Here is a 12,375-nt window from a genome sequence, read left to right as displayed (position 1 = left end):
ATTCCCACCAATGAGTCATTCGGAGACACACACAGACAAACACAAAGAGATACTATACATCAAAAGAACATAGAATTGCTTAGTTAATTGCAGAATTCAACTTACACAACTATCTATTTAATCTAATTTATGTAAAACTATCTGAGCTATTGAATGAAATGCAGATCAATTGCGCAAATTGTTTGTCAATTGCGTAAAAGTCGCTTGTACAAAGCTATAGAGTAAAGTCAACAGTTAGTGTCGCACAAAAGTAAAACTTAGAAGCCAAATCTCGGTATAAAAGCACTTGCCTTTTTTCAGATCATATTTTTCTACTTTTTTTTTTATATTTTTAAAAAATTGACGTTCCTCAAATGTCGAATCTAGAGAAAGGACAAGGTAAAAATAAAACTAAAAAATACGCTTTGTATGAATAATGAATAGCTAACCAAATTGTGATTCAAGAAATCACACAAACTGAATTTATCAACGATGTCTCTCAATCGACAATAGGAGAAGGAATAGATCAGATTGCGTATGCAGAAACGATCAAATCAAACGTTGAAGAAGATGCTGCCAAAGATCCTAATAATCCAAAGGTATTATCTAATAACCTGGTGTATTTACATAAGTTTATTTTCATTTAATCCCAATGCTTTGCTTTAGAACTGGTCTCCCCTTAAGAAGTGGACAAATCTGAGTATTGTAGCTATGCATGCTTTTATGGGATACTTCTCTTCTGCGATCTACGTAAGTATATTATTGTTGTTTTAGCTAATAAAGATGTACGCACGTCTAATACAGGCATATATAATCTTGCTTAGTTTCCAGCTACTGCAATAATGCGAGTTGAATTTGACACGAATGTTATAGTAAGTTGAATTGACACGATACAATTATTATCATTATTCATATTAACGATCTTCTCCAGACAATCAATGCTACTGTAGCTATCTTTGTTCTTTTCACTGGTATTGGTGTAAGTTTTTTTTTGTGTTTCTGTGTTTCTGTTTCTTCTTCTTCAAGTCCGCTAAGTGAGAAAGTTTATCCGTTTGTGTAGCCATTATTCTGGGCTCCATTAAGTGAACGTATAGGGAGAAGGTAAGTCTGATTCAAGTGTTTAATTCACAAATCGCTTTTGGTTAATCAGGGCAGCAATATTAGATGGATATACATATCAGCAATGGGCATGTACACAGTAGTTACAATCATTTGCGGAATATCTAAGCACATTGGGATGTTCTTCACCTTCCGAATTCTCCAGGCCATCTTTGCTTGTGCAGGACAGGCTCTTGGAGGTGGAAGTGCCTCTGATATGTTTGAATCAAAAGACAGAGGAAAAGCCATGAGCTTTTATATGTTTGGGTGAGTTACTTTCTTACATTATTATACTCACATACAGTAAATATCTAATTTGAGTCCATTTTTTCTATTTCTTAGAACTGTCCTAGGTCCAGCAATTGCTCCAATGATCGGTGGTTTCATTACTCAATATCTTGGATGGCGTTGGATTTTTTACATCAAGACTATGATCGGTGGAGTTATGACAATAATCACGTTCCTTTTCGTCAAAGAGACTCTTTACATCCCTCCTGGTAGTTTGCCACAAACTGATACCAAACAATCATTCTTTTCAAAAATCAGGTTCAACCCAGTAAGTATCCACCGTAAGACTCAACCCATAGATTTTCTGTGAGATTTTGTTATGCTTTAAAGACAATCCGGAAATCTAAAATATTCATGTTTTTTTTTAATAGTTCGGAAGTCTTGGCTTGCTTTTAAAGCCTCATATTTTTTTGGTGTGCTTACCTGTGAGCGCTGCATTTGGATTCTTTTATCTTCTGGTCACTATTCTTCCTGCTACATATTACGGGCTTTATAACTTCTCTACAAGTTCAGTCGGGCTGGCTTTCTTTGCAGGAGGTGTTGGAAATACCTTGGGAAGTATTGTGGCTGGTTTAGTGTCAGATCGCCTTTACTTTTGGCAAATCGCGCGCAATAATAACATCCGCAAGATTGAGTACCGTCTCACACCTGTCTACTTTGGTATTCCATTTCTCCTCTTTGGTGGACTTCTTTATGGCTGGCTCCTTGATTTCCACGCACCATCATTCCCTCCTCTTATCGGATACGCAATGTGTAAGTGTTCATTTTCCTTAATAAGTTCAACTAAGCTGATTAATTTTAATATATATATATAATGCTTATAGACACCTTTGGAACTATGTTTACCATGACAATTGCAAACACATATCTTTCAGAGACCTTTCCTGGTCGTGCTGCGTCAGGTAAAATATCTTATCTGCATTAAATGCTCCCCCAAAAAAAACTTACATAGTATTATTTAATAGTCGTATCAGCATGTAACTTTACAAGAAATTTGCTTGGAATGATGTTCTCCTTGCTGGCAGCTCCAATTAGAAATGGTCTTGGTGATGGTTGGACATAGTAAGTGATAAATGTTTTTCTTCTCTTTTGTATATCTTAATCCTTACATATTTATCACTGTTTTATAGCACAATGATTACCATTTTCAACTTTGCATTGTACTTTACTTGTATCCCCCTCGTCCAAATATACGGCCGCCGTTGGAGAGAAAGCTAAATTAGACAAAATTATGTTCTTAAGAACCAAGAAGTACAAGCAATAAGCATTTACAGCATATAGGATTACATTAATCTTTAATTACAAAAGTATATATATATTGAACACATTTAAATACTTATATTATCTCACTACTACTACTACTACTACTACTACTATTACTACTAATGATAATTATACCAACAACCACAACAATAATACAGAATAATAAACTTTTGATTTTCATGTATATTTTTTAAGCCTGCTTTTTTTGATTATTTGATTAACGATACATAACTAATGTGACTTAGTCCGAAGCTAGAGACCTAAAAAAAAGTTGTCAGTGAAATACTGCTTTATCGGTTTTTCTTTCACAGATTTAACCATGAGTAACAACTCAAATCGTTCTGCTGGACTCAACCAAAAAATGGGTAAATTTCTGTTATTTATAAGAATGTGTGTACTTGTGCTCTGTTGAACTGTCAAAAGCAATTCATAGATGAAATGTCGATCGTCTCATAATCATTCTCAAAACAGCTGGGATGTCATTCAATGATAAAGAAAACAAGCCCAACCAACAAGCAGCTAGCATCGGATGGCAGAATGTGAGCACATCCTGGAATAATAACAGGAACAATACATCCCGTCACGGTAATCAGAGACCAAGTCAGCCTGGAAACTATGCTGGTCATAATCGACCTAATGCTCAACAAAACCCTGGACACAATCAAAGTTGGCAACAAAATCCTGGTAGACCAACTGGGACCGGTGGCTGGGGAAGCTCGCAACAAAACGCACCCGTAGAAAACACCCAAACTTGGGAAAGTGCACCTCTTCCTGTCACCAGAGCAGCACCTAGCAATGCTGGCTGGGAAAACACGAAACCACCTGCACAAACGAATACTAAGCAAGGATGGGAAAGTACACAGCCTAATAAACCTGCAGCCCCAGCGCCCAGCAATGATGGCTGGAGTAGCGCAAAGCCAGCAGCACCTAGCAATAGTGGGTGGGGAAATGCAGAGCCTAGCAAACCAGCAGCTCCAGCACCCAGCAATGATGGTTGGAGTAGCGCAAAGCCAGCAGCACCTAGCAATAGTGGATGGGGAAGTGCACAGGCGAGTAAGCCAGCAGCACAAGCACCCAGAAATGATGGTTGGAATAGTGTAAAGCCAACTGCACCTAACAATAGTGGGTGGGGAAGTGCACAGACAACAGCTGCAGCACCCAGTAATGATGGCTGGAGTAATGTAAAGTCAAACGCACGGTCCAGCAAACCCGCGGCAACAGCACCCAGCAATGATAGCTGGAATACTCCAAAACCTGTCACAACATCTGATGGATGGGGAGGATCATCCAAAACTACTACTACCGAAACTGATAGGTAAATATACGATTTTTACATTTAGGCCGTTTGGCTGCTGTCCTCGCTTTTTTTATCTGTATGTTTATATATATATATATATATTTTAAACCCATATTAGATGGGCAACCCAACCTTCTTCTAATTCTGGCGGCGGTAACGAGTGGGGAGAAAAATCTCTTGCTGATATGTGGCCCAAGTCAATGGTAGATGACAAGACTGCAGCAAAGGAGAAGCTGGAGAAGCAACGCATAGAGGATGGTCGTGGTTACTGGGAAAATGGCGTTCACGTCCTTGCTGCTCCTAATCCTGAATTGGAGATCAAGTTGTTTGGTACTCCCGAAGCCACAGAAGTGACACACACTGGTATAAATTTCGAAAAGTACGCAGATATTCCTGTGGAAGTTAAGGGTGTCGATGTACCAGAAGGTTTAAAGGAGGTAAGTCTTGAAAATACACTTCTTTTTTTTACTACTGAATAGAGAGATAAAGAAGCAAAGAGAATGTAGCTAATGTGAAAAAATATCAACCTTATATACATATATATTCGATGCATTGATTTCCCTTTAGTTCACCACACCTCCCGTCGATAAACACTTGTTTGACAACATTAAACGTGCTCGTTATACAACACCAACACCAGTACAAAAACATTCTATTCCAATTGTCATGGGTGGTCGTGACTTGATGGCCTGCGCTCAGACAGGTTCTGGAAAGACTGGTGGTTTCTTATTTCCTATTCTTTCGGCCATGTTCCAAGAAGGCCCTAGAGATCCCCCTAAAGGCGCATCTGACAGCTACATGTCCAGAAAGGCTTACCCTAGCGCTCTTATTCTTGCTCCTACACGTGAATTGACGTCGCAGATTTACGAAGAAGCCAGAAAATTTGCTTACAGATCCTACGTACGTCCGTGTGTTGTATACGGTGGTGCCGACATCAGTGCCCAAATTAGACAAATTGGTCGTGGATGTGATATTCTGGTAGCTACTCCTGGTCGCCTTGTCGATCTAATGGAACGTAAACGCATTTCACTGGCCAACGTTCGTTACCTTATTTTGGATGAAGCCGATCGCATGCTTGACATGGGTTTTGAGCCCCAGATTAGACGTATTGTCGAAGGCGAAGATATGCCTGGTGTCCAAGGACGACAGACTCTTCTATTTTCGGCAACTTTCCCTCAAAATATTCAACATCTTGCCAGAGATTTCTTAAAAGAGTATGTCTTCCTTTCTGTAGGCCGTGTAGGTGCAACTTCCGAAAACATTACCCAAAAAATCCTGTAAGTATTGATATGCTTAAAAAATATGAAATATTCTATGACTTACATTTTTTCGATATATGTATATAACAGGCTTGTGGAGAATGATGATAAACGTGTAAAGCTTCTCGAAGTTCTTCGTCAGCACAAAGAAAAGGGGTTGACTCTTGTTTTCACAGAAACCAAACGAACCGCTGATTCGCTTTGTGAATACTTGACATTTGAGAACCTTCCTGCTACAGCCATTCATGGGGACCGTACCCAGTCTGAAAGAGAAGCAGCATTGGATGATTTCAGAACTGGAAGACGCCCTATATTGGTTGCTACCGCAGTCGCTGCTCGAGGCCTGGATATTCCGAATGTTGTTCATGTAATTTCGTTTGATCTGCCAAACGAGATCGATGACTATGTTCACAGAATTGGCCGTACTGGCCGTGCTGGAAATACCGGTATCGCTACCGCATTCTTCACCCGCTACAACAGAAACATTGCACCTGAAATGGTCAAACTTCTGAAGGAAGCTAAGCAAGAGGTACCTTCATGGCTGGAAACTATGCAGCCGGACCCTAACTTCGTGGCATCTGGAGGCCGAGGAAGAGGTCGCGGTGGCCCAGGAGGTGGATTCCCAAGACGTAACAGAGATGATGATATTGGACCCCGTTTTTCAAATGTTATCTTTAGATAGATTTGTTGCGTTTGGCATGTACAAACTAAACTATTATCAGCTTCAGATCTTTATATCCTACATCTATGCGTGTGTATATGTATATATAAAATAATAGTAGGGACTTTTTCCATTCTTTGACTTTGCAACACAAAAAAGGAAAAATACATAAAATATAAGGCTATTATTTCTTAGTACTATTAATGATTCAAATTCCTTGAGAGTATTAAGAAGAAAAATGCTGAGTTAATATAGAATTTGAAGCATATTTGATATAGCATGCATATGTTTCAATAAAGCAATACTTTGTTATAGACAATAGAAGAGAAAAAAAAAACCAAAATGAAAGTTGCTTTTATTAATTATAAAAAATATTTTATATTTAATTTGCCTCGGCCTCCAAGACAGTACCACGCTTGATCTTACCCCAACCGATAAGACTATATATATATAATTTTAAAAAAAGAATATTACAAGAGGATCGATCAGTAAACAAACACACACACACACACACACATATATATATAGAAATAAATAAATAATGCTTAATACTAAATACTAAATTAATTATATTTGAATGCTTACCGCCAGTGTCTCTCGATCTTTCTGGAAATTGCGACCTTGTCACCAACCTCAGTACATGTGGGACCGGTCAAGACAATCTTGGCAAGATCAGCCTTAACACCAACAACACGGCCACCGGTGGAGACTGAACCAATGTTAACCAGGAGCAATTCACCCTTGGTGAGCTTGGCAACCTTGGCCTGCTTCTTGTCATCAGTCTTTACACCCAAAAGACGGCGCAACAAGAAGTAAGAGATCTCAAGCTCAGTGTAAATTGAAGGAAGAGTTCCGGGGAAACCAAGAACTTGACCGACAAGACGATCACCACGGCAGAGTGTGGGATCCATCTGGGTACCAACACCTTTTTTAAAATAATCATAAGCAATAGAGATTAATTAAACTGGAGTCCAACCCAATCTAGCTAATGTACTCTTATTATTATTATTCTCTAGAAACCTTACCGATCAAACCACCGGGAACGGCAAATTCGAGCTTGTTTGTTTCTGCAGCAAGAGTCAAGATCTTGGAAAGAATAGGTCTTGCTCTGATCTTGCCTTCTTGATCCTTGATAATTACGCCAGGGCGCACCTCAATCTCATCTCCAATCTTCAAAACACCCTTTAAAATTGATCCACCTGCAACACCACCCTGGAGATGGTTAACATCAGCACCTGGCTTGTTAATATCGAAAGAACGAATGACAATAAGACGGGGAACAGCAGTGAAGTCACGGACAGGTACGGGAATCTTCTTGGTAATATATTCGTTGATGGCGTCAATGTTATACTTGAGCTGAGCAGAGATGGGGATAATTGGTGCGCCGTCAGCAACGGTACCCTTAACGAATGCAAGAATATCTTCATGCTGTTCCTGTGCAGCCTTTTCCTTGACAAGATCAACCTTGTTCTGCAAGATAATGACATGCTTTAACTTCATGATCTCAATAGCAGCCAAATGCTCTGAGGTCTGGGGTTGAGGGCAAGATTCGTTTCCGGCAATCAACAAAAGTGCTGCGTCCATGACAGCGGCACCGGACAACATGGTAGTCATGAGAATGTCGTGACCTGGGCAATCGACAAATGAAACGTGTCTGACCAACTTCATCTTACTACCGCAACCAACACGTTCACACATAGGATGATCCTCCTTGGAGGAGCCATATGATTTGTAACATCCAGGGCGAGGGCATGCTTCGTTCTCACATTTGTAGATCTTTGCGTTTGCGTAACCAAGCTTAATGGTAATATTTCTTTCCATCTCATTCTTGAAACGAACGGTCTATAATAAAGCCACACATGTCAGACTTTTACTCTCTCTCTCTCCTTTTACTCTCTCTTTTTTCTCGAGATTTAATTAATTTATTTAGTTGATTTCTATATTTTTATATATTACCTGAACACCAGAAATGGCCTTGACAACAGTAGATTTACCGTGGGCTACATGACCAATGGTACCTACAATTTGTACAATTGTTAGTGTATATTCCAACAGAGATTAACCATCTTCTATAATTTCTCGGAGCTCATCCTTATTCGTTTAATAAATCGTCTACAATTCTCTCTCTTCTTTTTGGTTTATTTGTTTGATCCCTTGTAGGGGTTTTTTTATCGTCCTCTTTGAATTTCATTTTCCTTAATTGTGAATATTCTTACCAATGTTGATTGTGGCTTGCTTGGAAATTACTTCAGGTGATAATGGGGTGAGTTTTGAGGTGTCGATTTTGACATTTTCGGCGGCAATTTCTGATCCACTCATGGCTATTTTATAAAAGTAACAGTGGCAAAAAAGAAGAGAGAGAAAAAGACACGGAGACAGAAGCACACAAGGTTGTTTAGTGAGACTGTTACGATCAAAGATGTGTGTGTGTGTGTTTGGAGGAATGTGTTGGATCGATTAACTCACTTTTTAAAAAAAATATGTTCTAGAATGTATTTAATGTTGTTGAATATAAATATAATTATAATTATACTAAGCTGTGTACACCTTCAGCTTTTTTTAGTATTATTTTATCGTCTCTACTGCTTCTGCCAAAGAGCTTAGGACACTTAGAAAACACAAGTAGACAAAAAAAAGTTCGCAAGTCACGTGAATATTCTTAATAGCTGTGACGTGTCATTGAAGAACATAAAGAACATCTGTAAATGAAGCTCAGGATATGTCTTGCTGATCAATTAAAAAAAAGATATATATATAACGTATATAGCTTTTTCTTTTTGGGGTTTCCCGTAGAGGTATTGGTAGAATGTGCATGCATTATATACTTAAATGCTTATATTGAAGGGATAAAGGGGAAGGATATATATACGTATATGTATATATATGTACATGTATGAATATTCTGTTAAAAATTGAATGATATTGACACATATATATCTTACATAAATTTGGTGGATTTCATCGACTTTAAGATATTGTAATATCAGAATAATCTTTATTCAAAATTGATTATGTATGATGAATATTCTTATAATTAAATTAAATAAATTAGATGTTCCATATATATATATATAACAAAAGATACGCTTCTATTGGTACTACAGAAGGCATTTTATTCTATGAAAACAAAACGACAAAAAAGAAACAAAAGCAAAATAAAAGGACAAAGTAATTTAATAACCAAGGAATAAATAAATAAGAAAAAGAATCTTGACCAAAGTTATACTTCATTAGACTGAGTTGTGTTCAGTTTGAACAAATCCCAGTATCTGGTAAGTTTCAATTTCCTTACTTCCACTCTATTGTTGACTTGGGGTTGTCCAAGGCGTGGGATGTATTATAAATATAAGTTTGTGTGCGTACGTGCGTTCGTGCGTGCGTTCGTGCATATTAGGCTGTGACACACTAGCTTATATATAGTAAGAATAAATAACAAATATTGTACCTTTTTTTTGGTTGTTTTTTTTTGTTTTGTTTTTTTAAAAAGAAAACTAAAAAAAAAGGTAAAATAAATAATAGTAATAGTAATAGTAATAATAGTAGGAGGGGGATTTGATCGTGTTGTGGATTGGGATTTGTATATTACATTAACGATTTTTAGGTATTAAAGAGTACTTTTTTTTTATGTGTATAATGTGTAATGTGTAATGTGTATTATATTTCATGTCTCTCTTCGTTTGGATCGTACATCGTTGCTTGTGTGCGATGAAGGATGTAGAGAGGTCATGTTGGTCGTTGATGTATTGTGATCTTGTAATTCGTATGAATCTTTTGGTGTAGACTGGGATGCAGAATAAGGTATAGAGTACAACGCATGGGATGGTGAGGTGGGGTTTTCGGAGTCGGAGGAGTATGAAGTGCGTCTGGTTTTCTTAGATGGCATGGTGTGGGTATAAACCAGACTGGAGCGTGCAATTGGTTTAGAAAAAAGACCGAGACTTATAGAACGCTGCAAGTTTTCATGAAGTCGCTCCATAGTCAACACAGCATCTTTTTGGGGATGGTTTGAAGCATCTCGCTGTTGAATGTGATATTCTTCCATGTCAGGAAGATTGGAGGATGTGTCTTCCCATTGGATCTTTGAGTAACTGTTTGGGTTTTCAGGCATGAGCATGAGTCGGTTCAGTAGATCTTGTGGCGCAGGTGCTATACAGACAGTAGGAAACACACCCTTGCGACCAGATGTGATATTAAACCCAAGTGCCCATCCATCGTCAAATGACAGTGCAAGGCACACGATATCTCCGATCGAGAGTGACAATTCATCATCCACCTGAGGAGGATAGGGATGAACAACAATATGAAAGGCGTTGAGTGTCAAAGGTTGAACAGGAGAGATCGTGCTTCGCTCCTCCATTGGTGGCATATTGTGGATTGGTAGATCTGGCGGGACAACCCCGGCTGATGCACTATGAACCAGTGCTTGTTGGCTGGTCGATACATCTTCACGGCGCTCCAGAGAATGGTCGGGTCCTAATTCAGGGCTGGAAAAGTGTGAGGGTGTGCGTCGTTTTCGGATACACAGGTATAATAAGCTGGCCAGTACAATCAGACTAAATACCACGCACCCAACCGCAATTCCTGCAATTGCACCTGGGGCAAGTGGATGTTTGCATCCATGGACTGCTGCACAACACGTGTCGGATCGGTGGTTGGTGCAGTAATGACAGGCCCCGGGAACATTACCTTGAAAACCTACAGATAGCCTTTGGTGCATAAGTATTTACTACTACTACTACTACTACTACTACTACTACTACTAGTACTCGGTTTAATAGATAATATATATATTATAAAAATTCATTGTTTCTAATAAAGATTCGGCGCATTTTTTTATTATGATTATTACCGCAATTTTCTGGCTCATTAGCTATTCCAGAAACACAGTTGGTGTCTCCGGTTCCATTGAACCCTTGCCACGAAACGCATTGTAGACTGAGGCTTGCGAGAGTGGTATTACGCTGAAGAGAAGACGAGCATACTGCTGGATCGTTTGTAATCTCCTTGATACTGTCGACCCAATCATCGCACGTTTGCTGGCAGAGGGGAGGTGGAATAAGGTTGTGTTGGTAGTTACAGGGAAGAGAGTCTTCGGAGTCCTGGATCATCAGGGCGCACAGGCGGGAGAGGGAGTAGCGCGCATAAGGGACAGTCGGATTATAGTTGGAGCTAAGGCAGCCGAGGGGAAAGAGATAATTACTTGTCGAGTTTACATAGTTAAAGAGGCTTTGGTCGAAGGATTCTGTCGTTGTCGCATTTCCTATGAATGAGTATTGGGTCGACAGTCCTGGTAGTCCAACATAGAACTGTTGAAACGCTGGACAGGCACGGGAGCCTTGCAATAATACACACCCACTGTCGTCAGCCAGGATTGATTGAAGAAAGACTATGAGAATTATAAGCGAGAATGTGACAATGATCATTGCACGTTGATGATTTGTATCGAGATCTACTTTCTTTGTTCAAAGTGAATCAGATTATTAAAGAGATTGACGTCAATGAGAGGATTAAGTCAAGAAAATCCTCGAGCATGCCGTCTTCTTTATAGAAAAAGAAGAGTGACAGCCTAGAAAGGAATAAGATAAAGGAAGAAAAAGGGAAGGAAGAGAGAGAGAGATAAAGAAAGAAAACTTGCCACAATTTTTAGCAAGTCTTGGTGTGTGGGTGTGTAGTGTATGAGAAGAGGGGTTGGGGTGGGGGGAGGGGAGTGGGATGATGAAGGGAGGGGGGTTTTAAAAGCCAAAAAAAAGGAACCTTTCCACCAAAACAAGAAAATAAAATAAAAAGAAAACTAAAGGATCATCATCCCCTTTTAGCTTTGACCTTGTTTCCACTTTGCTTGTTCTCTACCTCTCCAAGAACAAGCCACTGGCAACGCTAAAACATGCTTGCCCCTCTTTTGGTGGTCTTGGCTTTAGTCTGTATTACATTCTCAATCAAGCAAAAAAAAACAAAAGCGAAAACGAAGAAAACGAAACTCAAACAGTATTAGAAGAATCCTAATTTTGACAGAAATCTAAACGGGTTAATTGTTATCACTGCACAATGATTATGCTCTATGTGTAAATATGCATAATATATATATATCTCGAGAATTAAGAACTTGAGATATTGCCTCTTATTATTATTATTATTTTAGTGTATATAATTGATTACTCTTTTTTCTTTTAATTTTTTATATTCTATATCTCAATCGCATTAAAGAGCAAGGCAACTAAAGGCTGAAGAACCCTGTCAACTAGTTAAATATCTTGCAGAATTTCGGTAAGTTTTTTTCTTTGTTATTGTTTTTATTGCTGATAAAATTTTGGCGTTTGTCTTGGTTGCTTGGTTACTTGGTTGCTTAGTTACTTGTTTGCTTATTTGTTTGTTTGGTTTGCACTTCTTTAAAACACTAATTTAGAGTGAAAATCGTTATTTTTGTTTTGGTCGTTTTAGTACAACTACGATCTAAATAATAAACGCCACTGCGTAGTTAAACTTGCAATATATGTCTGATGAAGGGTGTTGCCATATATTTCGATATTGAT

General features: G+C 38.6%; 4 protein-coding genes across 4 annotated transcripts; 2 read left to right on the top strand and 2 right to left on the bottom strand.

Annotated features, from left to right (window-relative positions):
- Positions 1 to 353: 353 nt before the first annotated feature.
- Positions 354 to 2,583, top strand: PHYBLDRAFT_140321 (hypothetical protein; the record flags this gene model as incomplete). The annotated part of the gene is made up of 12 exons (XM_018430381.1): positions 354 to 378; positions 445 to 578; positions 646 to 729; positions 804 to 851; positions 911 to 958; positions 1,040 to 1,080; positions 1,144 to 1,344; positions 1,420 to 1,633; positions 1,737 to 2,118; positions 2,190 to 2,267; positions 2,331 to 2,427; positions 2,496 to 2,583. The coding sequence occupies 12 exons, from the start codon at positions 354 to 356 to the stop codon at positions 2,581 to 2,583; spliced, it is 1,440 nt and encodes a 479-aa protein (XP_018296260.1).
- A 362-nt stretch (positions 2,584 to 2,945) lies between these two features.
- PHYBLDRAFT_130586 (hypothetical protein) lies at positions 2,946 to 5,997 on the top strand (the record flags this gene model as incomplete). Its single annotated transcript, XM_018429376.1, has 5 exons — positions 2,946 to 2,993; positions 3,100 to 3,789; positions 4,178 to 4,362; positions 4,493 to 5,202; positions 5,275 to 5,997. Coding segments are annotated over 5 exons (2,225 nt in total), but the record flags the coding sequence as incomplete, so codon positions are not given.
- A 172-nt stretch (positions 5,998 to 6,169) lies between these two features.
- PHYBLDRAFT_130582 (hypothetical protein) lies at positions 6,170 to 8,436 on the bottom strand. The gene is made up of 6 exons (XM_018429375.1): positions 8,312 to 8,436; positions 8,062 to 8,166; positions 7,802 to 7,863; positions 6,871 to 7,687; positions 6,431 to 6,770; positions 6,170 to 6,285 (listed from the first exon to the last, which is right to left on the bottom strand). Exons 2-6 carry the CDS (start codon positions 8,162 to 8,164, stop codon positions 6,228 to 6,230), a joined length of 1,380 nt encoding a protein of 459 aa, XP_018296258.1. The 5' UTR covers positions 8,165 to 8,166; positions 8,312 to 8,436; the 3' UTR covers positions 6,170 to 6,227.
- A 947-nt stretch (positions 8,437 to 9,383) lies between these two features.
- On the bottom strand, positions 9,384 to 11,412 carry PHYBLDRAFT_185131 (hypothetical protein). Its single transcript, XM_018439036.1, has 2 exons — positions 10,695 to 11,412; positions 9,384 to 10,540 (listed from the first exon to the last, which is right to left on the bottom strand). Exons 1-2 carry the CDS (start codon positions 11,266 to 11,268, stop codon positions 9,507 to 9,509), a joined length of 1,608 nt encoding a protein of 535 aa, XP_018296257.1. The 5' UTR covers positions 11,269 to 11,412; the 3' UTR covers positions 9,384 to 9,506.
- Positions 11,413 to 12,375: the final 963 nt, after the last annotated feature.

Source organism: Phycomyces blakesleeanus (assembly GCF_001638985.1).
Source record: "Phycomyces blakesleeanus NRRL 1555(-) unplaced genomic scaffold PHYBLscaffold_3, whole genome shotgun sequence".
Taxonomy (NCBI): domain Eukaryota; kingdom Fungi; phylum Mucoromycota; class Mucoromycetes; order Mucorales; family Phycomycetaceae; genus Phycomyces; species Phycomyces blakesleeanus.
The sequence above is the reverse complement of the archived record's forward strand: the minus strand, read 5'-3'. Positions and strand labels throughout refer to the sequence as shown.

What these genes read in the sequence shown, in the direction of transcription:
- PHYBLDRAFT_185131 (XM_018439036.1), bottom strand. Translation starts at nt 11,268, where the DNA reads ATGATCATTGTCACATTCTCGCTTATAATTCTCATAGTCTTTCTTCAA. An exon ending in TAATGAGCCAGAAAATTGCG is followed by an intron (nt 10,541 to 10,694) that starts GTAATAATCATA and finishes GGCTATCTGTAG; the next exon opens with GTTTTCAAGGTAATGTTCCC.
- PHYBLDRAFT_130582 (XM_018429375.1), bottom strand. Translation starts at nt 8,164, where the DNA reads ATGAGTGGATCAGAAATTGCCGCCGAAAATGTCAAAATCGACACCTCA. An exon ending in GCAAGCCACAATCAACATTG is followed by an intron (nt 7,864 to 8,061) that starts GTAAGAATATTC and finishes TACAAATTGTAG; the next exon opens with GTACCATTGGTCATGTAGCC. An exon ending in CGTTCCCGGTGGTTTGATCG is followed by an intron (nt 6,771 to 6,870) that starts GTAAGGTTTCTA and finishes ATTTTAAAAAAG; the next exon opens with GTGTTGGTACCCAGATGGAT.